Source organism: Platalea leucorodia, assembly GCF_965183815.1.
Source record: "Platalea leucorodia genome assembly, chromosome: 14".
In the NCBI taxonomy this organism is placed as follows: Eukaryota; Metazoa; Chordata; class Aves; order Pelecaniformes; family Threskiornithidae; genus Platalea; species Platalea leucorodia.
The window spans coordinates 2,622,580-2,650,170 of record NC_138836.1 but is presented as its reverse complement, the minus strand read 5'-3'; the positions used below and the strand labels follow the sequence as shown (position 1 = coordinate 2,650,170).

The 27,591-nt window shown below is 51.7% G+C and overlaps 2 protein-coding genes across 2 annotated transcripts in view; one reads left to right on the top strand and one right to left on the bottom strand.

Annotated features, from left to right (window-relative positions):
• ACSF2 (acyl-CoA synthetase family member 2) overlaps nt 1–27,591 on the bottom strand; it is a 40,751-nt gene that overhangs the window by 10,113 nt on the left and 3,047 nt on the right. Inside the window, exons 2-10 of the mRNA XM_082326471.1 lie at nt 20,698–20,893; nt 19,166–19,294; nt 18,078–18,131; nt 15,264–15,382; nt 14,875–15,037; nt 14,338–14,433; nt 13,265–13,413; nt 12,575–12,666; nt 11,384–11,460 (exon numbers count right to left, since the gene is read on the bottom strand). Of these exons, the coding sequence (XP_082182597.1) occupies nt 11,384–11,460; nt 12,575–12,666; nt 13,265–13,413; nt 14,338–14,433; nt 14,875–15,037; nt 15,264–15,382; nt 18,078–18,131; nt 19,166–19,294; nt 20,698–20,893 (1,075 nt within the window). The remainder of the gene's footprint in view (nt 1–11,383; nt 11,461–12,574; nt 12,667–13,264; nt 13,414–14,337; nt 14,434–14,874; nt 15,038–15,263; nt 15,383–18,077; nt 18,132–19,165; nt 19,295–20,697; nt 20,894–27,591) is intronic.
• On the top strand, nt 1,988–10,079 carry CHAD (chondroadherin; the record flags this gene model as incomplete). Its single annotated transcript, XM_082326472.1, is given in 5 exon segments — nt 1,988–2,069; nt 2,072–2,868; nt 6,505–6,668; nt 6,845–6,990; nt 9,096–10,079. Coding segments are annotated over 4 exon segments (1,185 nt in total). The 3' UTR covers nt 6,987–6,990; nt 9,096–10,079.

Below are 27,591 nucleotides of genomic sequence, written 5' to 3'. Positions count from 1 at the left end.
CCAGCTCCCTGTCTGAGCATATGAGCAGCACACACTTGAGGGGCACTCTGAGTCCTGATCCACCTGGAGAGGCAAAGGAGGAAAAGATGGAGGGTTCATCTGCCTACCTCCTCTTTCGCTGTCTCAAAGGTCCTGACCAAGACACTCAAAGAGTTACGCCCGGGATCAAAGCATGTGCACGACCATTGCGGTGCCTACTGCATCAGGCATAAGCAAAAATACTATTGTTTTGATCAAGGAGTTTTAAATCCTACAGTCACTACAGTAGGGAGTCCTGCAGGGGGTCCCACGGTCGGAGCATCTCTCCGGAGCTGAGGCCGGCGAAGCGCTTGGTGCTGAGGCGAGTGGCGAGGCCCCAGCTCAGGCTGCCACACACGGCCTGGTTTGCACTGCGGTCCCACTTTACATCATCATTCGGCCAACCCCATCTACCCCACAGGCTCACCAGAACCTACATTCACACCCCAGAAGCCCTTTTTCTCCCCCAGATCAGTCGTGCAATGAAAACACCATTCAAACTGACAGCTGCTGACCAGAGCACGGGCTGCCAGGCAGTTTGCATAACACCGGCCGGAGCATGCTCGGCGGCGCTGGCTAATTCCTCATCGCAACAATGGAAAAACCCAGAAATCTCGGTGAATAAGCCAGTCTGTGTCCTAAGTCAGCCCTTGGATTTCCTCCCTTTCTTGAGCCTGTCTCGCCTCTGCAAAAGCTCCGCTGGGGCTCTGCAGCCAGCCTCAGGAGCAGAAATCTCAACAAGCTCACAGTTATGTGCTCGGCTCTCAGCTGTTTGCTGCAGCCAGGAACTGGCTGGAAATCAGTTCAAAATGTTCCACTTCCAAACCCCACCCCACAACCCCTGGATCTCTCTTTTCACACTCACAGAAGCAGGCACTGGGGCTTTTAACCGCTTTGCTTTAGCCTTCTCTATTGGGAGAGCAAGGGACATCCCCTGCGCCGTTAACTCACCTCTGCTACCCCAAGCCAGGAGCCAAGGCAGACCCTAGTCCCAGCTCCAGCAGTGATTTCCTTGCTCTGCTACCTCACCATCCCCTTTCCAATGCCCACGCCTCTCCCTGTCCACAGCTTCGTCTTGAGAGCCGCAGGCATTGCCATCCACCTCATCTGAGCCGGGCAGGCAGCAGGGCAACGCTGTCCGGCATTTCATCTCCACCGGCCCATGCCCCACCGCTTCCCCGCAGGCTCTGCCACTGCCCCATCCCTTGCTGGAAGGCAACAGCCACTGCTCCACGGTGCCATGTGCTGAGAAAAAACCCCTCGCGCAGGTCTCCTGGCCATGACCGTGGATGTGTCACACTCAACTGCTCATAGGGAAAGACGCAGCAGGAGTTAAGACTGTCTTTGCTCTCCCTTTCTTGGCCAACTCCTAGGTGCGGACTAGATCTGGAAGTCTTCAATGAAAATTTTGCATTGCAAGAGCAACTGCAGCGCTGTCGGCCTCTGGCATGACCCCGTATTGCTCCCATCTTCTCCCATCCCTGCTCAGGCAAACATCTTTGAAATCAGCAAGACAAGACCCCCCCAAACCATTCCTCTGGGATACCAGGACAAGGTGCTTCTCTAGAGGAGGCTAAACAGAGCCCAGGAGCCTGCCGAGAGCTTCAGCACAAGGTGGCTGCGAAGCACAGCAGTGCTCCCCGCTATGCCGTTCAACCAAAACAGGTTGTTTTTCCCCCCGGTGATGAACCTGGGCCCCGCTCAGCTCAGCAAGGACCAGCGAGGTTCCCCACAGAGCAGATTTGTTCTTCCTGACCATTTGCCTCCCTGTTGCAGAGAGGAAAACTACCTCCGCACAGTCGCTTCGGCAGCGGGGCCAGGCAGGACCGCGGACACTCCTCTGCCTGGTGCCAAGGGGTTAAGCTCACAGTAAGTTCCCAAAGCCAGTTGCTTCCAACTGGCTGCTGCCTGCGGTTTGTGGGAAGGGATTTTGCTTTTTAATAACATTATAAATAGGGCTGTGTTCAGCATGCTGCAAACCCAGTTACTCTCTTCTCTCCCACCCACCTCCCTCCTCCTCCTCCTCCTCCTGCTGCTTCTCTTCCCACCACACTAATTCCAGATCTGACCATGAATCGGTCAGGCTTCTTCCTCAGTGTCCTCAGCCTACTGGCATGTCTTGCCTCCATCGTGCAGGCATGTCCCCCGAGCTGCCACTGCCACGGCGGCGACCTGCAGCACGTCATCTGCGACAACGCGGGGCTGAAGAAGATCCCCAAGGTGCCTGAGCAAACGCGGCTTCTCAACCTGCAGAAGAACAACTTCCCCGTCCTGCCGACCAACGGCTTCCGCGACATGAAAAAGCTGGTGTCCCTGCACCTCCAGGGCTCACGGATCAAGGAGATCTCGACCGGAGCCTTCCGGGGGCTCAAGAGCCTGGTCTACCTCTATCTCACTGATAACCAGATCAGCGTCATAAAGCCAGGAGCCTTCGATGACCTGTCTGAGCTCACCTACCTGTACCTGGACCAGAACAAGATCCCAGACCTACCCAAAGGGCTCCTCTCCCCTCTTGTCAACCTCTTCATCCTGCACTTAGGCAGCAATAAAATCCGGGAGCTGAAACCAGGGGTCTTCAATGGGGCTAAAGACCTGCGCTGGCTCTTCCTCTCTGACAACTCCCTCACCAACCTCCTGCCTGGGGCTCTGGAGGATGTAGAAAACCTCGCTGTCCTCCACCTGGACAAGAACCAGCTGAGCAGCTACCCTGTGAACGCAATGAGTAAGCTGAGAGTGCTGGAGGAACTGAAGCTTTCTCATAACCCAATTGAGGTCATCCCTGACAATGCCTTCCAGTCCTTCGGGCGCTACCTGCAGACACTCAACCTGGACAACATGAAACTGAAGAAGGTGAGTCTCTTTCCAGTTGTTCCAGATAAGAAACACGGGGCTTCTCCTTTACAAAGCCCTCGGTTTGCTGTCCCTCCCTTGCAGAGGAGAGGGAAGATGCAGGTCTGCAGGCTCTGCAGACAGCGAGGCTCTGGCCAGCTGATAACACCCCTGACATGGCCCAGACAAGGGATGAGAGAGAGTACTCCACCCTTCTGTTGAGTTATTTTATGCAAAACCAAATTATCTGGAGCTGATCAAGCTCCTTGGAAAGGCAGCACATTCCCTCCCAAGCTGGAGGTGACACCAGTCACTGAGAAAGGTATTTGGGTTGCTCCAGGACAATCAGCAACCTTCCATCATCCCCGATGCAAGGCGTGGGATGAGAGGCGAGCGTCTGCCTCGTACTCGAGGGACGGAAGGGCACTGCCACCTTGCAGAGCTGAACCGCTCTGCCTCCGTTCAGCCTGGGTACCTGTCGTAGGCTGGGAGCGGGAGACTCCTCGGGAGGGGCTGCAGATAGCAGCGGTTTCTTACCCACGCCTTGCAGACAGGTAGGCATACGGACCTTCACCTTCGCCTCCCCCCATGCCTCCCAACCTTACACGTTATAAAGAAAGGTTTGTTTATTGATGCTCTCTCAAAAGGAACTCTCGCAGCATCTTACAAAGGGGCCCTGTTCCCTCTGGAGAGAAGGAGGGACATTCAGGTATCCCGAACGGCAAAACAACCCCCTTCTTCTTCTGTGAGAAAGCATGATCCATAGGCAGGAGCATCCCACTCAGGGAATCGCTTGCACTGGGACCTCTGCAATGTCAGGCAGTGCAAGAACAGAAACAAGCACGGTGCAAGAAGAGCAGCACCCTGCTGTCCTCGGTGCACCCACGTGGCTGGAAAGGGAGGGTGCTGCAGGTGGAGCAGAACATTTCTCCCTGGGATGATGCTTTGCCAGGAAGCCCAAAGACAAAGGGCACCCAGGTAAGGCAGGCTAGGACTTCACGGCAAAGCAACACCCACCACCTGCAGGAAGATGTGATGAAAAGGAGAATTTCTTAGCAACAAAGAGCAACTCAGAGGGCCTCACAGGGATGAGCAGATCACCTGAAAGCCACCAGGAATAGAGCACACCAGAGTTTTCAAGGGGATATAGCATCCCAAAATGCTCAAAAACTGGAATTACAGCTTGCCCAGGTGGAGAGCAACACTACCCGAAACAGCTCGGTAGCACTCAGTCAGTATTTAAGCCCTTGCCCACTTTCAGCACTAACCTCTCCAGAAGCAAACTCAACACTTGAAAACAATATACTGACCTCTCTAGGCAAGACCTTAGACATGCTGTCACAGCACTTCTGTAGACTCAGCTTTAAGGCACTTTCATCACGCGCAAGTCAAAAATTACAGCTTAAATGTTGTACCAGCTGTAGAGACATCAGAGTCCCGAGTTATACGTTGAAGAAATTAGACTAACCCATGATGCCAGGGTGCTCCAGGGAATTAAGTGTCCTTGGATGGGCCAAAAAGCAAGGGTTAACAGTTCCAGCCAGCAAAAAGACTTTCTTCTTTTCAGTGGCCACCTGTGGACAGGACCTTTAAAGGCTCTTCTGCAGCCAGATGCCTCCTTTCCTCCCCAGCAGCCCAGTAAGACACCAGTTTACAGGATCAGCACTAACAGGGGTGGCTTCTACAGCTTTAGGGCTTGCATTCTTTTTCAGGAAAATAAACCTCCCATCCCAGCTCAGAGTTTTCTGTTCAAATCCTCAAAGGCCTCATATCCAAACGGCCCACGCGTGAACTTTGCACTGCTAGGAGACATCTAATCACAGAGGCCTCGTGACCTAGGAAATCACTACCAAATACTTTAAATGCCGCTGGCGTCTTGACTGCAGCTCTTTCTCTTTCACAAAAATACTGTCCTTAGCTGTTCCCTGCATGGCTGCAAGACGTTCGAGCTGATCAAGTGCAAAACCCTTCCCCACGAAGCCATCCCAGCCTGTGCTGCACTTGAGCAGGACGAGGAGAGCCCTCGGGCTGCTCTGCAGCTCCAGCACCGAGCTCCCCTTCCCCACCAGCACCAGGGACCCGCACCAGCCACCTGCGGGGCTGCGTCGCACGGGCCAGGACCCACCGCCTGCACCAACAAGAAACCAGGCAATGCAGATCCTGGACGCTTTACATACGCCCCTTTCTACATATTTATTGCAAAATAAATTACAGCAGCAATCCTCCATCTAAATAAGGGGAAAATCACCAATTTCTTTACAAACACATGCTCTGGCAGGCAGCGCGGCAGCTGTTACCAGCAGATGTGAACTCTTCTCAGGGGGCTGGGAGAGGAATGAGCAGCTGAGACAGTACACCACTGTCCAAACCAGAACGCGGCCAGGCTACCGCCCCGCTGCACGGCGTGCCAGCGTCTCTCTCAGCGGCTCCACTATCAGCACAGTAAAACCTACCAAGGTCAGCTCAGTTTTGGACCGCAGAGGCCAGCACCGCTGACTGTCCAACAGCTACAGTACTCTGGGAGTCTCTTAGCTAAGCTCTAATCCTATCCAACATTGCTTAATTTGGAAGATGACAAAAGTTCACAGCTTAAAATAGTGCATTTCCTCTGTCGAGCTTTTCAGCTTAGAGAGCTTGAACAGACCCTGATGGTCCTGTCTGAACGCGAGCTTCTGGCCAGAAATGGGAGCACAGGTCCTTGACTGGGGGACGGCTCTGGTAGACCTAGCTAGACCTAGACCTAGCTAGACCTAGACCTCCTCTCCACCCTTTTGAGAAAGCTTTCCCCTGCTTTGAGAAGGGGGAGAAACGGTTCGTCATAGCCGAGAGGAGCTTTGTGCTTTGTCAATGACCCCCTCTCCCAACTCATCACCGCCAAGGGAGTTTGTGTTGAGGGGTTTGCTTTCAAGAAGAAACTTTCCAACCTGAGTAACCATGGGCTGAGAAAAGCCAGGGGTGAGGCCTCAGAGAAGAGAGGAGAGGGCTGCAGAGTCAGGTTTACAGCCTCCCTCCTCTCTTTGGCAGCTTTTTTAAAGGAGGCTCTCCCTTAAAGCCTGCCCATTAATTGAGAAAAGACAAATCTTGCAGCATCCCTTGCAAACAACCCACTGGAAATGAGAAAAAACGGAGGAGGCTGAGGTGCTGGAAACCTGCCTCTATTTCTGCACTGCTCAGATGCCAAGTGTAACTTTCCACTCGGAGCCCCCGGGCACTGCCAAAGTCTACAGCCCCTTCAGACACCACAAACACTCCCTCCTTCAGCCGTTCCAGGACAGGCAAGGCAACAGGCGCTGGGAGGATTTCCAGCCTTGGAAAGGAATACACCCAGAAAATATCTTCATTTAGAACGGAGAAGTATGGCTCAAAAATAAAGAGGGCTGCCAGACTTTGCTTTATTTAGGGATGTGGCTGCGAAGACAATCCCGCATGGTTTTGGGACGTAGCTCTCTTCAGGCAGGAGACTCCATCACCCATGAGCCCACCAGCCTGATGCCTCCCTTAGGTGTCCAGAGCTTCCAGTGAGCCAGGACCTCCCTCCACCGCTCCTTCTCTTGCTCTTTCCATGCTTATGCCACTAAAAGTCTTGAACCGAAGCACTCAGGTTTGAAGTCCGCTTCCCTAACTCACTGTTCCTCACCAGAAACCTTCGTGCTTTAGTTTGCAGACAACGCGTTTGCCGGCGTGACCGTGCTGAAGACCGCTCACCTGGAGAACAACCGGCTCACCCAGCTGCCCCGCAACTTCCCCTTCGACAAAATGGAGACGCTGACGCTCTCCCGAAACGCCTGGCACTGCAACTGCCAGCTAGCACATCTGCGCAAGTACGGCACCACGCGCCCCTTCCCTCCCCGCGCTCCCCAGGGTCTCCTTGGGGGTCCCCCGAGGGAGGTCCCCCCCGAGCTCTGCCAGCCTGCCCTCTCCCTTCGTGCTATGAGTGCTGGCCATGATGGTTTGTACCTCTTGTAAACTCCTGGTCTTCTTTCTCCCCGTGCCCCAGGTGGCTGAAGGGCAATCGCACCCGCACCGAGGACAGCTGCTCTACGCCCGCGCAGTACCGGGGGCAGTCCATCAGAGACACCCCGGCCCTCCGCACCTGCAAGCTCCCCACCAAGAGGTCCAAGAAGGGAAGCCGCCATTAAACACGTAAGATGGTTCATAGGGTCACTTCCTATCGGTAGCTTTTAGTCTGACCTACGGCAAACCCTGATGGCACCAAAGGTACGGGGACTTTTGTCTCTGACTTCAGTGACGCTGGGTTTGGCTCAAACCAGGTCACCCATTCACCCACCGACACCTCCGCTCAGAGCTGCTCCATCTCCTGGCAATACTGGGCTCCATGGGCTCCCAGAGCAGAGAATCTGCCCGGAGCATCGGGGATGGAGTCAACCCTGTAGAACAAACACGGGGCTAAAGACAGGCCTGGGGCAGCACGTAAGGGTGAAAGGTGTCATTAAGTGTCAAAACAAGGGTGGGTTTAGTCCACTCTTACCCTGAGCTGGGATCACACACACTTTATTTTTCTAACCCACTGGAGATGCTCAGCCTTTTGCCCTAGTGAAGGTCCTACCGAGTCTGGTTTGAAATCCAGGGCATTGCTGGGAAACCTGGCCCCAGGCTGCCCAGCCCATATGAAGACAGATGTCTTCCATAAGGAGCAGTTCTCGGTCCAGCACCTGCCTTTCAGCAACTACCATTCCCATCCAAGACACTCAGGTATTTAAAAACAAGGGCTGATGCCTTCAGATGAGTGTCCCAGAAGAGGAAGGTTCGAGACAGCAAATATTCTTTGAATAAAGTGTTCTGGGCCAGAAGGTGATTCAGAGACAGGGCTGCCTTTCCCTTGAGCAATGAGCTTGCTGACATCTACCAATCCAAACACCAACTGTGAAAACCTATCATGCGAACACCTTCCACAACTGGAAACTACCAAAAATATTAAATTCAGCGCATAAGAGTAGCAAAAAAGCTACAACTGTCATCACTCCATCCCAAGCATTTTACTTTTCCCCATGCCAGGAATAGGTCTGGAGCTTGTACGGATTCCAAAGGACTTTGGATGAGCCTGCAAGTTTGTAAGCTCTTGGGAAAGGGACCTTTGCTCGTTTGTTAGGTAAAGTGCAGTGACCCTGCACTGCACTGGATGAACACGGGTTGTCACTGTGCCCTTTCATAGCAGAGAGGGCGAGGCAGAGGGCCGAAGCCCTACGGTGGCCATTTGGTCCTCAGTTCGCTAAGGATATGCATAACAGGATGGAGAAAGTAAACTTATGACCAAAATGTCAAGGATGATGCCAGCTGCTCTGCGCCGTCCTAAAGTGGTTATTTCTCTTGCAGTGCCAGAGGTTTTATGGATTAGAGATGGAAATACCAGTCGTTCCGTATAGGGCGGGTAAAGTTCTGCTCTAAGGATGGAAAAACTTCAGTTTTCTAAACCACAATACTTAAATGTATTTTATTTACAGGTCTGGCCCTTCTTAACCTTCTTCTCTCCCTGCCTGAACTCAATTCCAGTTCACTTCTCCACGATGAGACTAAGAAAACCATGACAATAGTACCTGGTTTTTCTAGAGCACCTTCCACCCAGCTCTCTCAAAGAGGTTTACAAGTGTTAATGAAATAGAAAACGATTTATTCCAGTCTTGCAGAAGACGAAGCTCGGTACCTTCAGGTGTCGGTACCAAAATGCAGGCACACAAACCCACTCCAGTGCGGTGAGCATGATTTTAAGGAAGATGAAGTACCTCTGACTTCATCGTGCACCTCTTGAGAGCCAGGCAGCTTTCTCAGATGTCAGCTATGGGGGTCTGCATTTCAGGGATGACCAGTGACTTGGCTCACTGACCACATTTCAGACAAAAAGCTGCTTGGCAGTTTCTAAAAATCTACCTGCCCTGGATTTTCAGAACCGGGGCACCAAAATAACTCACTACTCTTGAAAATTTTGCTCTTGGGTTTCTTCCTTTACGAAGAAAGTGCTCACTGACCATCAACGCTTTGGGTAAAATACTCAAGAGTCACACAGAGAGTTGGCAGAAGAGGTCAGAGACAGGACTAACCCATCTCCTCTACTGTGGGAGCTCGTAATGGCTCCTCAGCTCCTAACTCTTCACTTTCAAGTATGGGCTTCATTCACTCACTGTAAAAATAAACAGACAAATGCTAGAAGTGTACTGATCTGCTTGAAAAATCCCCTTAAACATGTGGCCTTCTCTCTTTTTTTTTTTTTTTTTTTTTTCTTTCCCTAGCAGGCCCCGGTATGGCCTGTCCTGGTGACCGGTCACTTCAACCATCAGAAAACTACTGACTTCTGAGTCCTTCCTTAAGCTTCTCCTACCTGTCAGGAAACATTTCTGATATATCCGAACACCTCCAGCCTCCTCCGAATCCCCGCTTCTCTGCTGATCGCAGGATGGAATCCACCTTTTCAATCTTTTCCGACATTTATGTATTTTAAAAGAGGCATTTTTAAAAACTAAACTATGCATGACCATACTAAGACAAGCTAACCTAGATCCTGCCGGTAAAACACAGTCATCTTTCCCAGAGGCAACATAACCCACGTCCCCGATCAACCAGTTGATCGCTGTCTCTCCCCTTCCAGTGGAGTGGAAGCAAGTGGGAAGGTAGGAGCATCCCTCCCCCAGCTGCTTCATCAGGAAAACTGGTCCCCACCCACGCAAAGAGGCTCCTCTGCCTTCCCACGGAGGGGATCCCTGCAGGCCAGGGCTGAGGGGGATAGGTGAAGCAATGCCCAAGAACCGGTGGCCCCGAGACCGAGCTGCCCTTTCACGCCGAACGGCAGCAATCTCTCTAGGTCGGCCAGAAATCCTTTCAGTGAAGCGGTACTGGGAAACCCTGAAACTGGAGCCATCTGAAGCCGGGATTCCCTCCCACCCTGTGGGGTCTACCAAGATGCATGTACGTCCGAGAGGAGAAGGCGTGCGCCGTGCAGCCTGGCGTGGGCACCCTCCTCTCCGCCCATACTCCAGAGGATCCAGCAGGACACCGGGATGACTGTGGTTTATTGTCACGGCTATTACAATACCACAGTTGCAACTTAACTGTGTTTTTTAATCCTAAAGAGTTATATAAATATATGTATATTTATTCCTCTGTAACTGAGTGTAAATGACCTTTAAGAGGATGAAAACTCCTCTGTCTCCTACATAGAAATCAAATTGTATATTTTCTTATGTACATCTTCTGTATAAAGCTCTTGCTGCAAAGATGAATTCAACAAGTGTCCCTGTGTCTGTCTGAGGGCTGGGGGATCAGAAGTAACACGAGACCGGTGGTACAAATATAGACTTAATCCTCTTTATCCTATGGGCAGAGCAACTGTTTGGGAGGGTTTTATTGTTTCCCTTTCTACAAAGCAGGAACATGTGACACCTAACGAGTCCTGGGCACTTGCAGTAATGTCTGAAAATATTTTGTGAGGCCAAACTCAAGCCTACTATAAAAATAGGTAGCTGTCACCTAACGGAGTCCGGGAGACGGCACCAGGGCTGTCCTTGGTGTTTTCAGCTCGGCGTTAAGAGCATCGCATCCAGGAAAAAACCCTGGCTGCCTCCGAGATGGCTCCAGGACAGATGCCCTGGACTCCCCTGATCTGCGACAGAGCACACAGTCGTCCCTGTAAAACCCTGGTGCTGGTGCGGTCCGGGTCTGCCAACAATAACACGCCTAATCTGACTCCCAGCCCCGCGTGTTTATCCATCGCAACAGTCTGCTTCCTCAGCATTTGCAAGCAGCGTAGCGCTGAAGTGATTTCCTTTAAAAGTAAAACAAAAAAGGCCTTTTTTTGGCTCAGCCGTTCACTCACAGGCACACACGTGCAGATGGCAGGACCTGCCTACGAAACGTGTCACCTGGAGTGCCACCGACCCACTCGCTGGCGGCCTGTCCCCCTCCACACGCAGGACACGCTGATGCTCTGGCGCAGGCCACGGGTGCAGGGACATGCGATGGAGCAGCAGCCCGCGTGGTCCAACGCGTGCTGCCCTTCTGGCAACACAACGCCTGGTGCTGCAAGTGTGGATGGCGCCGTTCCCACCTTCAGACCCAAAATACATAGCGTGCAACAAGGTTTTATAACTGCATGCAGTCCGGGATGGTGAAAGAAACCCGACAGCTCCACAGCAAGATGAGCACATGCACCCACCTACACCGATACAAACCAGCGACGCCTCTTCCATAATCATTCATCCTTGCAGCATGTACAACAGAAGGGTTTATAAAAGCTTTGAAATGCACCGGCAGAAACTCAGTTTACGACACTGAACGCAATGTCTTCTCTTCTTACAAAGCTTCCTCCGCAGACACCCCACCAGCAACCAGGCTGAATCCCCTTTCTTCCTCCCAGCCCCTCTACACCTTCACTCCTCTGCCCGGCCTCGCGCCCGCGGTCCCATCACGCCTGACCCCAGCAGCTCCAGCACCGCTGGGTACCGCTGCGGTGCAAGAGACGCCCAAACTCGGGGCCTCACCGCGACAAACACCACTCGTAGCTCTAGCCACAGCAACCACGACTCACCACGACCTCCGGCATGTGCATCTTGGTGATAATCATCTTCATGATCTCAGGGGGAACAGGAGAACCCGCAATGATTCCTGGAAGAAAGAGGAAAAGATGACCATCTCGCAAACCATCTATTTATTCCCAGGAGCGGTCCCTCAGAAGGTTCTGCGCTCCCAGATTTAAATGCTGGCAAGACCTTTGGGATACACCGGTTCCTGTCAAAATACTTTCTATTTTTACGGATACAGGTCCTAGTTATTCTAGAAGCAAAGGCTGCAGCAAGGCCAGTTTGCCTGAATGAATCAAGGGTTGGCAGGGTTCACTCGTTAGGAAAATAAACTCTATAGCACAAACCTAGTCCAAGCTGCAGCTCCCAAACAGGAAAGATTCAGAGCAGAAAGAGGCACAGATTTTTAGCAGGACAAACACTCCCATCGATCATCACCACCATAAAACCAAAACCCTTTCCTCCTGCCTTGCACAGAGCAGCCCTTCTGGGAGAGGGCAGATCACATTTTCACCTGCTCCGTCCCAGGATGACAGAGCAAAAGAGCGGGGTAATATATAGGCTTTGCTGGGGAACAAGATGAGGCAGGATCATTTTTCACATAGCAGAGATGATTAGGTAATCTGCTTAAATGTTTCTTTATGCTCCAGCACCATCTTCTCTCCATGCTGTTATTGCCTCAAAAGGGCTGGTGGTCCCCCCGTTTCGGCTCAGCTATTTCCGAGGCTGTCTGAGACAGGAGGGAAAGCTCCAGCACACGTTATCACACCCTCTCCAGTATTTAGATGAATGACTTCAAAAAACAGGCAGGCAACTTTAGGTCAGAGAAATCAGAGTAACTCTGCTTCAGGGACTGCACCAGCCTGGAGCACACAAAGCATCTGCTGCCACACGGTGGTGGCTGGTGAGAGCGGAGTCGAGCAAAACCAGGCTTCCCAGCTCCCAGGTCTAGCAGGTAAAACAGAAAGGTCCTTCCCCAATCGGCTTTCAGACGAAAGAAATCTTAAAAATGCATAATTCTTGAAGGAAGCCCCAAGGAAAGGAAACGTAGCATCAAATTATCAATGAAACACAAGGCTCGTGCAACTAAACTTCCCTCCAGAAGAGCAATTTGCTCGCAAAGCTTAATACAGCCTCCCAGCAGGGAACCGGTAATATCCAGTTTCTCCAGATTTTTTCATTTGAGCGGTCAGACTTACCTCCTCGGAGAGTTGACAGGTCGTAGGAGTCAAAGTCCGGCTGGGAGAGCATGTCTATAAACATGGTTGGCGTGCCATGTAGGAAGGAGCATCTTCAGGAAGGGGAGAGAAAAGGCAAAGCTGCAGAGCTGGAACCAGGGGCAGCCCCGGCTCGGCACCCCATCCCGCCCCATCGCGCCGGGCCGCGGAGCCGCAGCGGGAGGCAGGCACGGCAGGCGTGCTCGTCATCCGTGCACATACACGTGTGTAAAAATATACATACATATGTGCGTGCATTATGCAGACACAACGATAGCTCCTTTGTTTTGCAAGCTACACACGAAGAACAAGCTGGGAATGCCACTGCCGCAGCAGCAGAGCTGGGCGTGGAGAAGGAGGGCAGGTGGTTAGGTGTAAAATCACACCAGCCGTAGCAAACCAAGACAACGCTACGCTTTCCAGCCAGAGCCCTACAGTGACCTGACGGATCCCTTATTTTTGGGAAAAGAGAAGCGTGACAAACTCCCAAGCGCAGCTGGAAAGGCAGGCTTTAGGCTCCTGGAGCGCCTGCGCAAGCGTGGGCACCAGCAAACCTGCGTCTCCCGTCGCGGGACGGGAGAGCGCGAGCAATGGCCTGGCAGGTGAGACAAGGGAAGAAAGCATCGCCGTGAGGCAACCAACTCCTGTAGCAAGACACAAACGAACTCTCACTTCTCTCGAGACACTGCCTCCAGAGCAGCCTTCCCCTCGAAACTCGGCGATGAGAAGATGCAGGAGGACCCGTGCAGAGCCATCACCATGCAGCCTCCTACCGACGCCAGGCAATGATAGAGGGGTGCGGGGAGGCCAACGCGATAGTCCTGGGATCAAGCCAAAGACAACAGTGAGGAGGGGAGAGCTTCCAGTCCGTGACTAGCCCATCTCACTGCTGAAGAGCAAAGGTCTGAACAGAGAAGTTTTCCCTGATTCACTGAAAGCTTGCTGGAAATCTGACATTCATCTGCATTCCCGTTCGGTGGAAACACGACGCTGATGCTTCCTGCCTTTAATAAAAATCAGTTTGGGAAGTGTTTAATGCCAAAACTTCATTCTGTAATTTTGCAATGTCTTTTCTTTGCTGGACTTTTTGGTCTGGTATTGCTTACACATTATTTTATGATATGCCAGAAGAGCAGAGCAGTAGAGCTATGACAGGCATGAAATATGCAGGCTATGGCACATGCTATTAATTTTATTTTGTTTTTAAAAACACCAAAGGCTCTGAAAACTGATTGAAACAACCCATCTTTTTTTCTGGATCAAAGCTGGCGTGTTAGAAATAACTACTTCAGAACTTCAAAAGAAAATATTTGCCTTTAACAATTTTTAAAAGAAACTACAAATAGAAAGGTCATATCCTGATAAGAGTTAGGAGACTGTATACACCACGTGAAATGAAGTCATGTAAAACAAATTAAAAACTCATTCAACAGAATTCAAAGCTAAAATCCGGAGTCTCGTAATTATTTGAAATGCGTATTCACCGAAATGAAAAGTGATTAATTTCACAATTTTTCTGCCACAAAAAGGGTTTTTTTTGAGGGGAAAAAAGATAAAAACCTTCACATGAAACTAAAATGAAACATCAATGAAACTCCACTGAAATGAAAAGTGTTATGCACGGGTATCCCTCAACGACATTTGCAGCAAAACATCCTGCCCTTCAGGATGCACCAACGCTCTCCACGCACGCCGTCTCTGTGGCAGGGGAGACCACCCCAAACCGCGCTCCCCCCGAGACCCACCTGCGCCGTGATCCCCAGCCTCAGCCCGATCAGATTGGCGTTGTTCACAATGTTCCTGTGCGAGAGGGTGGCTCCTTTGGGGCTCCCCGTTGTCCCCTGAAAGACACGGGGCGTTACGCAACGATGCCACCTTTCCCGAGGATGAGCTACGTGTGCTCTCAGGGGCGATTTCCCAGGCGGATTCTGGGGTGATCTTGCACTTCATTCTCCATTCAGACCTGGGAGACTTTATTTTCTTCTTTAACAGCATCTTAATCTCAAACCAAACCAAAAACTGGTCCAGCTTCAGTTGGACAGAATTCACATGACACCCTCTCATCTCCATCAGCCCTCGAGAAAGGGCTGAGCAGCAAGAATGGAAGAAGCCAGGGGAAACGCTAGAACATTTCCTCCATCCTACAGCAGAAGATGGAACCAGAGCTTGGTCTCAGAGGGCAGAAGGCAAAGGAAAGGGGACGCTCAGCATCGCACACATCCTTCCCTGTGTCCCCAGCAAGGAACCCAACCATGAGGCACGGAGCAGGCAGAAGCACCTACTGAAGTGAACTGGATGTTGATGGGCTCATTGCAGGAGAGGGTCCGCTGCACGGCTCTTAACTGCTTCATATGGCTGCTGTCCCCAGCCTGCATCACCTCGTCCATGTGGAAGGTGCCAGGCAGCTTGGAGTCCACCGTGATGACAACGGATAAGTCAGGCAGCCTGGTAGAAAGAAAAATACCATCAGCAATAGCGGAGCAAGGAGAAAACTGACTGGATAGGCGTACACTGGTCAGGGCAAACCTCCAGGACAGCCTAACCCCTTCTCTTCAGATGAGACCCTCTGCAGGTCCTTCTTTTGCTAGAGCCTGTGTTGTGCAGCTGAGAGGACACAAGGCAGGACACAGCTGGGAGGTCAGTGCAAAGACACCAGATGTTCCTAACTCACCTTTTGCTCTTTATTCCCCCTGGACTGGATTTTTCTAGCTCAGGACACGACTGCTTTAGAATATCATAGTATCTCTGTGTTTTAAATTGAGTGGGAAACACCAGTGCCTTACAGCCAACCTGCGAAGGGAGACAGAAACTCGTGAGAAGTCACCTCGGGTTGATGTTCAGGACACGATAAAGAGCAGTCGCCACCGACGCAGGAACGGGCACGGCCCTGGGACCCCACACAGCAAGCGTTAGCCATTAACACCGCACCGGGATTTTCTCCATGGCTGGTTGCCGTAAGCACAGGAGCTCTCTCCAGATTAAAGCTGGAGATTTTTAACACCTTCCTAGTAAGAGCCATGGTGTGCAGCAGTTTAAAGATTCACTGAAGAGCATGACATTGGTCATGAATATATGAAAAAACAAAAAAAAAAGTCAATTGAGTGTATCTGAAATGAGGATGTTTGAGGAACTTTGGAAAAAACCAAGGAAACCTAAAGGCCAAGCCAAGGTTTTGTTGTGGGGTTTTTTAAGGTGTTCTGTTTCCTAAGATTTTTCCACCTCTTTTTAAAGCGTTAGCTATTTTGAAAATTAGAACATTTTTCATTCAACCTTTACATTTATACAATCCTGAAACAAAGTGCTTTAAGAATTTCTATTTCTTTTTCAGCAGCAGATTTGCTGAACTTGACCCAGATTTCCAAACTACTTTCATCTTCCAAGAAACACATTCTTGTCAAATAAACTATTTACAGAAATTATTGACTCGGCTGTTTTCATTATTTTCCCAAGGTCCATGAAATAAGGAGACCAAGGCTATGCCAATAAATTATTTGTAAGAACCCTTTGGGGTTTGTCAGAAGGGAAGACAAACATTTCCTCTATTTTCTGGAACGGTCTGCCCAGAACCCAGGGGACTGAGTCTGTTCTGGGATGGTTTGGGCCTTTGTCACATTTTACTCTCAGTTCCTTCAAACTAGCGTTGTGGTTGAACTAGCTTTGCAAAACTGACGCTACGGGAGGAGCGGAGCTTGCAGGGCAGATGCTGGAGGAGATAAGGGTCTCCAGTTGGGCATCTCCCACTTGGGCTCAGCCTGACTGGCAGCAGACCCTTCTTCAAAGGACCGATCATATAAGCGCTGACATCAGTTTGCTTTTACAAAGGCCTGGAAATGCAGCAGGAATCGGAGGAATTCAGCATGTATTTCTGTATATACCAAAGGGAGGGAACCTGACGGAGCAAGGAAGGGACTGCACAGGCTGACGGGATCAGACAAAGCCCTGAAGTCTCCAGGGGTCTTGTTGTGCAAATAAACAAACACAAACAAATAATTAGGGGGGCGAGGGACACCAGAGATCCCAGTGCCAAAGGTACGCGGGAAAGCTATGAACACTAGAAAACCTGGGACAATGACACAGGAATAATCCCCAACGGAGCCGAAGCACGGTTCTGCTCTTACCCCATCGACACTCCAGATTTACACTGGAGGAGAAAAATCAGAGCAGAATCTGACACACAGAGATGGAAAGGAAAACAAAATCCAGGTCTCGCTGGGAAAAAAGGAAAGTACTGCCGTTTGCATTTCCACCTGGTGGGAGAAGCAGGAGGCCACCCACGCTGGAAGAGACGTGCTTCACCGCAGCACTGCCTTCAGTCCTAACCCATGAAAACGGGAGTGACACCAGTGAGATGACCGTAAGAGGATTAAATGAAGGATGAAACGGGAACTCAAATTGCAGCCCAGCAAACGAATTACAGAGTTACTGATACAAGAGAAAAGTCTCTGTTGCTAGAAATTATCCACTTCTTTCTAGGTAAAGCCAGAACTTGGATGGTGCTGGGAAGACCCAGATGTGGTTCCAGCTTTTCCAATATCAGCCTTTGATTTAAAGCTGAACAAACCAGAGGAGCAAGTTAGCTTCTTAATCCTAAGATTAATTTCTAGTCGTCAAATATTCAGTAGCCTGGATTCCTCATTATTGGAGCTAAGGAGGCAGAACAGTTTAAACTGATGGGTGCTCTGCACGTTGCAAACTCAAACCCAGGCAGGTATGCGAGGGTACCGGAGGCAGCCACAATCAGACAGCAGAAAGATGTCAAGCAGTGGCAGTACCTCGGACTTAAACCAGGTTAAACTCAAGGCCAGTAAGGCCTAGGACACATCTGGGAAGGAGAAAACAAACTACCAAGTAGGCTGGTCCTTTCTAAGCCTTCCTCCTTTCTAGTTTCAAGATTAAAATCCCAGATGATGGGTTTTGCCCTGAGCAGTAGGCGGGCAGGACGGCCGCGTGGTGCCCTCCCTCCTGGGCAGGCTGGAGCGTGAGTGTGGGAAAGTTAGAACTGATTTAAGACAGATGTTGCCTCTAGAGACTGCAGTCACGCTCTGCTCCTACATAGTCTCTGCTGCCCTGGCTGCCAGCTTCTCGAGTAGAACAGTCCCTGGGTCAGGTATTCGGTCTTGTCTTGTTTTCCTCATTCCCTAGTAAACAACCGCTGGCCGCTATGGTTATTATTTGTGAATTATCGGCAGTACCTGGTTGTTAGCAGAGGGAGAGGGATGAGAAGGATGCAGAAGTCTCCATCGAATGGACAGGGTGGCAGCCAAAGGGAACGGCAACAAAGGTGACCACTGAACCGCAGCTCCATCCCCTCGGTCGCTACACGGCCACCACCAGCCCTGCCCTCCGGCCAGCTCTCCCCGATACGCCCAAGTACCTAACCGGGAGCTCACCCGTACTGCGTCCCCGCTATCCCCTTTAACCGCCGGCTGCTTGCACGCCTTCTCATAACGAATCAATTAGCGTGAGCAGCGGGCGCCATACAAACCTTCCTGATGACAAACTCCAGCTCGCGGGCCTGGTAGGCTGGATTCACAGATACCTTAAGAGGGAGAAACAAGAAGGTTGATCAGAGTTACTCTTGCCTTGAAAACCCTCCCTCCTAACACATATTCCAACAGAAGAGTTCTCCCGGGGACAAGCCACTCTCAAAGCCTCTCCTCCTCTCCAACACGCAGAACTAAGAGCTCCCCACTGCAGGGATTTCACATTCACAAGAAAAATGAGCTGAATCCTGTGTTTGCACGAAAGAAAACAATCAGAAAAGAGATCTATGTGAGGTCAGATAGTCACAACAGAGTTTCAGGAACCGAAAGCAGACCTCCTGACTCCCAGGCAGACGTTCAATCCACTGAACCGAAGACTCAAAACTCAAGAGCAAGTCAGGTTTCTTAACAGCCAGCCATGAAAATACCAGCTTTCTCCTGTCCAGCTCTCCACAGAAGCAGTATTGGCTACTGGAGTGGAGTTCACACCAGGTTTATACTAAGCCATGCTCATCCACCCTGTTACTGCGTCTTAGCAGGCTCTGGGATGAGCCACGATGAAGAAGACGGACGAGAAGGTGCAGTGCAGGCCTCACTACGGTGCACTGTCTGAATAAGACGCGCTTTGGTGAATGCGCCAGGTCATACTCTCAAATGAAAATTGCCTTTGAGGGATATGCAACATGGACTACATTTTTAAGTGAGCATTCGCATCATGAAGCAATACAGGTCCTATTTAGGAGGGATCTAAATAACTGGTAACTTTAGGACAGCAGCACGTTACGTAAAAACGGTCCTATAGGCAAAAGCATCTCTCCATCTATCATCGGCTGCTGCAAGCCAGTTCACAGCCATCCATTTCTTGCTGCTCCTTCCTCTGCAGTCTGCTTTCCTTCACAGCGGAGCACAAAGACGCAGAGGGTTGCACAGATCTTGTTTAAATACTGGATGCACTTACAGCCAACATGTTGGGTAAGAGCATGGAAAAAAGAGACAACAAACTTTACTCTCCAGTATCTCCTATTGCTTCTCGGTCTCCATTTCCTTTCCCAACAGAGCGCTAAAAACCCAGACACAGCCAACTCCTTACCAGGATGATTCCTGCCTGGGCAGTTGCAAACTGCATGAGAACCCACTCGTATTTGTTGGGACCCCACATTCCCAGCCGGTCTCCCTTCTTCAGGCCAAGAGCCAGAAGCCCAGCTGCTGCCTGGTCCACCTGTAAAATGCAAGACAAGAACCTGAGGATCACACGTAGGATGCAGCGGGGGATATCTGTCTTCAGGCACTGCTTTCTGGGGGAAAACCACCATCGTCTTCGCAACTGCAATTGGACAGAACGGACCTCTGCTGCAGCCTGTCAGCCTCCTGCTGCAGCAGCAGCATCTTCGGAGCCATGGAGCACAGACCAGCCCCTGCTCAGCAGGGTGACCGAAAGCATAAAAACAACAAGCGTGGAACAACAAAGCAGGAAGGAAACCAAAATAGGCAATTATGTCCAAATAGTTGCAAATTCATTCTTGCCCAAAGACTATTTAGTGTCTGGCTCCTCATCAACTCAACTTAGGACTAAGCCTTACCCATATGCTGGGCCCATCTACGCCGTTGGATCTGCCTCCGCTCTGGCACATCGCTTCGTTCTGAAAGGACTCGGGTGAGGAAAACTTTTTGACCAGTCTGGGGTTCCTATCCCCATTAACTTGTATTCAGCCACTATATTAACATGACTGCTTTATTTTGCAAGATGGTAAGGGTGTTTCAGGTGTGCAGATGTGCGTATAAATATTCCGAGGTATTCGGGAAAGTTTGCAGAGCTTTGTTATGTTCTCAAATGAATCTATGAAATCTACCTTGTAGGAGATATTAATTTGAGGAATAGCTATTCTCCAATTCAGTTCTGAAATACAGCCTACTGTTTAAAATTAGGGTGAACACAGCTAATCCAGTTTATCTGAATGGATGTAACCAAAACGCTAGGAAATCTGAAAAAACCCCAAACAATTCTTCCTCTCCAAGATCACATCCTACATGTAACAGAAACTTTCCAGGTAGTTAGCCTTGAAATATTGCCCCTCCTTTCAGAAGACATACAAACGCGTATTCGTATGCAATATGCACACGTACGTACGCGTGCACAGATACACCCCCACACGTTTTCGCATATAATATTGAGATCAAGTCCTTGACTTTGCTCAGTTGCCTTTGTGCTTGGACTGGAAACCTCTACAGACTCAGAACCTCTGCCAGCTGGAGCAGGGTGACTAATATAAGAGCTGGAGCCTGCTCCGGTTGAGAAAAACACCATGACTCAGCCCGTAACACATCAGATAGGGGTGATAATTTTTAAGTATGAAAGTTCATTCTGGGATATTCAGCAAGCGTTTTACATACGCCACCTTCTCCCTTTGATCTTGAGACTCTAAGGAGGACAAAGGCAGCACACACCCATCGGCGTGTGCGGGGAGGTGCTATCGCCCTCCGCTCAGGGCCAGGATGAAGATCCGCATAGGACAAACCTCACTCCTCAGCTGAGCGATGAAATTGTTTTCCATTTCTCCATCGCGCCTGCTGCTGCCGTTATCCACCCGCCTGGGCTCTCCGAGGGGCGAACCAGGCACTCACCTCCTCTTTGAACTGAGCAAACGTCTTCCGAACCCCATCGCGGCAGAAGACCAAGGCGTCGCGGTCGGGAAACCGCTCGACGGTCTCATCCAGGCACTGGCCCATGGTTTTGGTGAGAAGGGGAATGTCTAAGGTCCCCTGGACATAGCTGTTGGTCACCCTCTGGGAGGCAGAGGGCACCCCTGTGTGCACGGCACTGTGAAAGAAAAGAAGAGTATTTTTTAATATAACCCGTCAATACAATTCTCCCCGTCTGGAAGGATTATCAACCTGCCGACAGCACCAGGAGTACTCGATGCCCATCCCCACGCCGGTGGGAGCCACAGGCAGCCACTTCAGCGGGTCAGGATCGGGAAGACCTCCGAAAGCACTGGGAAAGCACGTGCAGCAGCCAAGGGGGCACTGGGCAGGCGGAACGGCCTCGGTAAGCCCAGTGCACCCACCGGGACCCGCCCGCACCAGCACCGGCGCAGGCAGAGCCTCCATCCCTCCGCTGGAAACCAGGACCCTGCTCAGTGATGGGGCGGGAGCCTGCACCAGCCCTGCAGACGGGGCACAGCCTGGGCATCCAGTCATCCACCCGGGGTGAAAGCCACCTTGGATTTCTCGGGATATTTGGACAGATGATGGACTTTGCTGAGAGATGGCAACTGGGTTTGGTCTTTCTGCAACATTAAATAGTGCAAATAACTTGGAAGGAACACAATCAAAACAGTTCGTAGGGAAACACCCCTGACCGGCTTCTCTCTGCTGGAAAGAGCAGATGACTGAGAAACAGAAAGTTAAAATTAAAGTCAGAGATCTGACATTTTATCAGTCTCCAGAACGGTCTGCAGAGAAGAGTCTAATCCTGCAGAATAAAAACTCTTTAGAAGAGGTCAAAGGAGTTGCGCTGTAACCAAGAGGCATTTGCAAAGTAATGGTCTGTGTATACAACAGCAAGGGGGCTGTACATGCTTTACTATCTCTGCCAGCTAGACCGCAAAAAGTTTATGGTGCTGAAGACAGCATCAGTAAAACGAGGAGCTACCAGCGAGACGAGGGGGGAGAAGCGCAGAGGCAATAATTCAGCAGGCTCAGAGGGTGGAGGAGACTGCGGCCACCGCAGGCACGGGGCAGGAGGGGAGGAGGAGAGCGGGGAGGTGTTTCGGCAGGGCAGCACCCGGGCAGCGATGGCAGGACAGGGTCCTTGGGAGGAGCACGGAGATGCTGTGTTGGAGGGCAAGCTGGAGAGGGAACGTAGTTAGGAGAGGCAGCAAGGAGAAGATGTGGGCAAGGCGGTAGGGAAAAATCATTTTAAAATCCTTAAGGCTTTCGCTGAGGTCTGACCATCAGTGGAAAAGCAGCGACCTCCCTTCAAACCACAGCTCCCGACCATCCCAGCGCTGCAGTTCTCGCCCCAGTTTCTCTCTCCACCTCCTCCGAGCCCCTCTCTGCCCCAGCAGCCCCCCCGCCACGCTGCCCTCCTCCCCGGGCAGCCCCCCGCTTTCTCCGTCCCTCCGCACTTCTCCCCTGCCTCCCTCCGTGCTCTCAGCTCCTCCATTCCTGCCTTAGGCGATGCCCAGGAAGGACAGGGCGGAGCGGCACTTGCGGGGTGCACAGCTCCGAGGCAATGCCCCGTGTTTGCAGATTCGCTGTAGAATGGGGGGATCCCTGCCCTAGAGAGGAAAAACGGATCAGCCTGAACTCAGATTTCCCCCATTCGTTATGGGATCAATATTCTACAAAGACTCGGTGCTATTTACCATAAAATATTTGTTTTCCTGCCCACAAGAAAGCAAACGTAGCATGAAGCTACTTCCTCTACGGGGTGGAGTTCAACCTCGAGATAAGCACAAAACCAGATTTTACCTTCCAGGGCCAGTTTTGCTCCGAGAGCTGAGCAAACGGCCTGGCCCCCTTTTCCCACGGCTTTCCTGCAGCCGGAGGGCTGGGCAGCTCCCCCCGACTCTGTTCCCGATGTCCCTCCTAGCTCCGCTCTTGGGCCACCAAGGCTGTCAGCGCTGCCCGAGGAGGAGGAGGAGGGCAAGTGCTAAACCGAACTGTCTTTTATTGTTTGAAAGCTCCTGGGCAAGGCAGGTAGATAAACTAGGAGGTGAAAGAAAGCTCTGCAGAAAAAAAGCCTTTCTAAATATACGTTATATAAAATAAAGGTTGAAAAAGCTCTCCTAACCCAAGGGGAGGATGAACGCTCCTGGGAAAGCGGCAAAAGCCACCGCAGCCACTGCCACGGCCCCTCGCTGTTTGAAACGGCGAGCCACCGTCCCACCGCGTGGGGGGGTCTCGGACAAGCTCCAGCCGCTGCCATGGGCAGGCCAGGAAACCACCGACTGTTTGCAAAACCATTTAATGGAGACCATCACGCCCCGCGTGTCTCTCCAGCCAAGTCGCCTCCAGTTTCAGCAGAGCCTGTCCCTAAACACCCCGCGTTTCTCTGCCAGCTGAGGCCCGGGTGAGTCCCCGCTCGCTCCCGCAGCCTGAGAAGGGCTGGAGCGGGCAGGGAGCAGCTGCTGACCTGCTTGCGCAAGAGAGCTTTCCCTGAGCACCGTCCCTGGGGTCACGGGAGCCCGGCGGGCTCGGCACGGGGCTGGAGCGGGGGCGAGTAAACAGAAGCATTTCACGGGCTGCAGGGTTCCTCCGGGGACACCACCCAAGGAACCAACTGCTACACAATTTGGTCCAATACCTTCTTCTACCGCGTGATTGAAAAAGAAAAAACAAAAGCCCACCACAAAAGGAGGCTGGAGAGGGGAGGAAAAATTATTAGAAAATTCAGATTGTGCGAAAATTCAATCAAAATCCAAAATGTCCAGCTGAAACAGCCTCCTGCTCTCTGCGGGCAGCCTTCAAGAGGTACTCACACAACCCCGCGCTGCTCATGAAAAGGGTGATATTGTACATCTTGGCAAAGCACAAGGCAGAGCAGTTTTTCTGGTTTTACTCTCTCCATTTTTTCCAGGCCTGAGGAGCCAAAGGGTTTCACGGATCTCGCAGGAACCAGACTTTCACACTAAACGCAAGAGGGTGCAAAGCCAGAGCCAAATGCCAGTTCCACCTCCAGTCTTCACGGCTACGGCTTCCTCCCTACCCCAAACACAGGGAGGAAAGCATCAAGGAGCAGTAAAAGATGTCTTTATAAAGCCCTGCGCTCCAGAACGCTGTGAAAATACTGCTGGTTCCCCTCACGGTGTGAAAACACGCACAGCTTGCTCTCAACGGTCCCAAGCATTCACACCTACAAATGAAAGCATCAGCAGCTTTGAAATTAGGGCCTAAGATGTCTCCTGCTCATAACCCAGAGTCACTAACTCCTCTCAAAGTGCCTGCTCCCACGGTTTCCTCAAATACATTAAGGAAAGCAAAATTCACAGCTGTCACCCAGTTTGAGCTCCCTGAATTCTGGTCTGATGCTCTCCTGTGCTGCGGCAGTCCTCTATCACTTCTCTCCCGGCTGTGGCAAGAGCGAAAGGTGTGGGATAACACACGGCAGGCTGGGGGAAGCCCGGGGGGCCGAGGATGGAAGGAACGAGGCAGATACACGATACCTCCATCATCAGTAGCGTCGCGCTGGAGATAACGTCGGGTCGGTCTCCCTCCTGCCTATAGCCAACAGCAAGCGTATATATCTGATCTGGAAGGATGTATTGAGAGACCTCTACAATGAAAGGGTCCAAAGGATTTAGGAATAATCTTTTTGTTCACCTTTGTTACAGAAAACAATCTGCCCTCCGCCTCTTCCTATGAAGCATCTGGTTCTGCTGGAGATAAAACAAGACCGATGGTCTGACGGTCTGATATTACAGCAGCTGTCGTTTCCCTGCCTCAGCCGGAGGAGAGCAAATAAAACCGCGTTTGCTCCTGGGTCTCAGCGTAGCCTGTTAAACACTGCTCTTGGAGAGCACATGCCTTCTGTTGGCAGCACATTCCAGCAGCGAGGCAGCCCGCGGTGCCTGCAAACGAGCCAGCCTCAGCACTCGGCTGCTCCTGCAAAACTCCGTAACCCCGGAGTTCAGCAGCAAAATTGAACAGAGAAACACGAGACCCAGAAAAAAAATCAGCCCGCTCCCGCCTCGTGCGACAGGCGGGAAGCAGCCGAATGCTGGCAGACCCAGAAAGCGCTCCTGCCCGATGGCGGCAAGCAGCGACAACCAGACTGAAGCAAGCACTCTCCACTAATCCTAGGAGCTCTTTGCATTTCTCTCTGAATAGCCCCAACTAACGTTTTATAGCTGTTGATATAAGATAACCAGCTTCATTTTTCACCTTTAACTCCTTGCTAGTCTCTACAGAAATTATCAGAAGGGACGAGAGATGAACCCAAGGCCTCCGGTCCCCTCCGACGCGCACGCAAGCCAGCTCCTGCTTTGCAGCCGTGAAGGCCAGGGACCCGACCCGTGGGGCCAGCCCCTCCGCGCGTGGACCCAGGGCTCTGCCCTCCCGGGGCTTGGGGACCCTCCTGACTGCGGGGTTCATACTCGGAGAGGTTCACGGACTCCCCAGCCAGTTCCCTTGTTCCTGGACGCCTACCAGGAGCTTCTCCCCCCAAAGCAAGAGCTTTTGGGTCTTTTACGTAACACAACTGCAATAAAAGGGTGGTGAAAGTTAACCCTGCTCTGCTCTGTCCTTACCTCTTCTTTACTCTTTAAAACAACCCTGTTGACTAAAGAGTTAACCAGGTTCTGGTTACTTTTGTTTGTTTGAATCACAGAATCATAGAATCGTTTAGGTTGGAAAAGACCTTTAAGACCATGAAGCTCACCACTAAACCATGTCCCTGAGCATCACATCTCCCTGGCTTTTAAATCCCCCCGGGGATGGGGACCAGCCCCTGCCCCGGGCAGCCTGGGCCAGGCCCTGGCAGCCCTTTGGGGGAAGAAATTTTTGCTAACACCCACCCCAACCCTGCCCTGGCGCAGCTTGAGGCCGTTCCCTCTCGTCCCATCGCTTGTTCCTGGGGAGCAGAGACCGACCCCCCCGGCTCCAGCCTCCTTTCAGGCCGTTGCAGAGAGCGATGAGGGCTCCCCTCAGCCTCCTCTTCTCCAGGCTGAGCCCCCCCAGCTCCCCCAGCCGCTCCTCCCCAGCCTTGTGCTCCAGCCCCTGCCCCAGCCTCGCTGCCCTGCTCTGGCCACGCTCCAGCCCCTCCATGGCCTTCGTGGGGTCCTTCTTTTATGGCAGTAGGCAGATTAAGTTCTAGTTGGGCTTTGGCCCTTCTAATCTCCCTGCATAACCTCACGACATCGTTGTAGTCCTCCTGAGTTGCCTGTCCCTTCTTCCAATGGTCATAAACTCTCCTTTTTTTCCTGAGTTCCAGCCAAAGCTCTCTGTTCAGCCAGGCCGATCATCTTCCCTGCCAGTTGATCTTTCAGCACATGGGGACGGCCTGCTCCTGCGCCTGTAAGGTCTCCTTCTTGAAGGATGTCCAGCCTTCCCAATTCCTTTGCCCTCCAGGACTGCTTCCCAAGGGACTCCGTCAACCAGGCTCCTGAACAGGCCAAAGTCTGCCCTCCAGAAGTCCAAGGTAGCGGCTCTGCTGACCCCCCTCCTTACCTCTCCAAGAATCAAAAACTCTGTCATTTCATGATCGCTGTGCCCAAGACGGCCTCCAACCATCACATCACCCACCAGGCCTCCTCTGTTCGCACACACCAGGTCCAGTGGGCACCTTCCCTCCCCAGCTGTGCCAGGAAGGTCTCCTCCACACACTCCAGGAACCTCCTGGACTGTTTCCCCTCTGCTGTGTTGTATTTCCAGCAGGCATCTGGTAAGTTGAAGTCCCCCATGAGAACAAGGGCTACCGATTGTGAGACTTCTCCCAGCTGCCTACAGAATATTTTGTCCGCTTCTTCATCCTGGTCGGGTGGTCTATAACAGACTCCCACCCTGATACCTGCCATGTTGGCCTTCCCCCTGATTCTCACCCATAAACACTCAACCCTATCGTCACCATCATTAAGCTCTAGATAATCAAAACACTCCTTAATGCACAGGGCTACCCCACCACCTCTCCTTCCTTGCCTATCCCTGATAAATAGTTTATAGCCATCCACTGTAGCACTCCAGTTGCGTGAGTCATCCCACTGGGTTTCCGCGATGGCAACCATATCATAGCTTTCCTGCTGCACAGTGGCTTCCAGCTCCTCCTGTTTGCTGCCCATGCTGCGCGCGTTGGCGTAGATGCACTTCAGTTATGCTATTGCTCCTGCCACCTTTTTGGGGGGAGAAGCCCCAATTCGTATGTGACCATTCTCAGGCACTTCCATGGTTTCTAACACATCCATAACCCTTGTGTCTTTGCTGCTGCATGGCTCTCCATCCCCTGCCTCCACTGAGATGGCAGACCAGAAGACCTCGCTAGCACACCGTCCCTCAAACATTGGTGTGCTGCCCCCAGGCTTATCTCTAGCGAGCCTGGTTTTATCCCTTTCCCCCTCCAATCTAGTTTAAAGCTCTTTCAATCAGCCCTGCTAGCTCCTGTGCAAAGACCTTTTTCTCCCTTTGAGACAGGCGCGCCCCATCTGTCGCCAGCAGGCCTGGTGCCGCGTAGACCAACCTGTTACCAAAAACTCAAAATCCTGCCGGTGGCCCCAGGCTCGGAGCCAGGTCTCGATCTGCTGGGTCTTCCTGTGTCCTCCCTCGTCGTTCCCTGCAACTGGAAGGACAGAGGAGAACGCTGCTTGTGCTCCTGATCCCTTAACCAGTCATCCCCAGGCCCTGAAGTCTCTCTTGATTGCCCTTGGACCTCTTGTTGCAACTTCAACTGAAAAATCAATAATGGATAATAACGAGGGCTGTACCAGGGTAGGAAGCTTCCTCTTCGCATCTTTAACCCGGGCCCCAGGGGGGCAGCAGCCTTCCCTAAGAAGTGGGTCTGGTCTGCATATCGGGCCTTCTGTT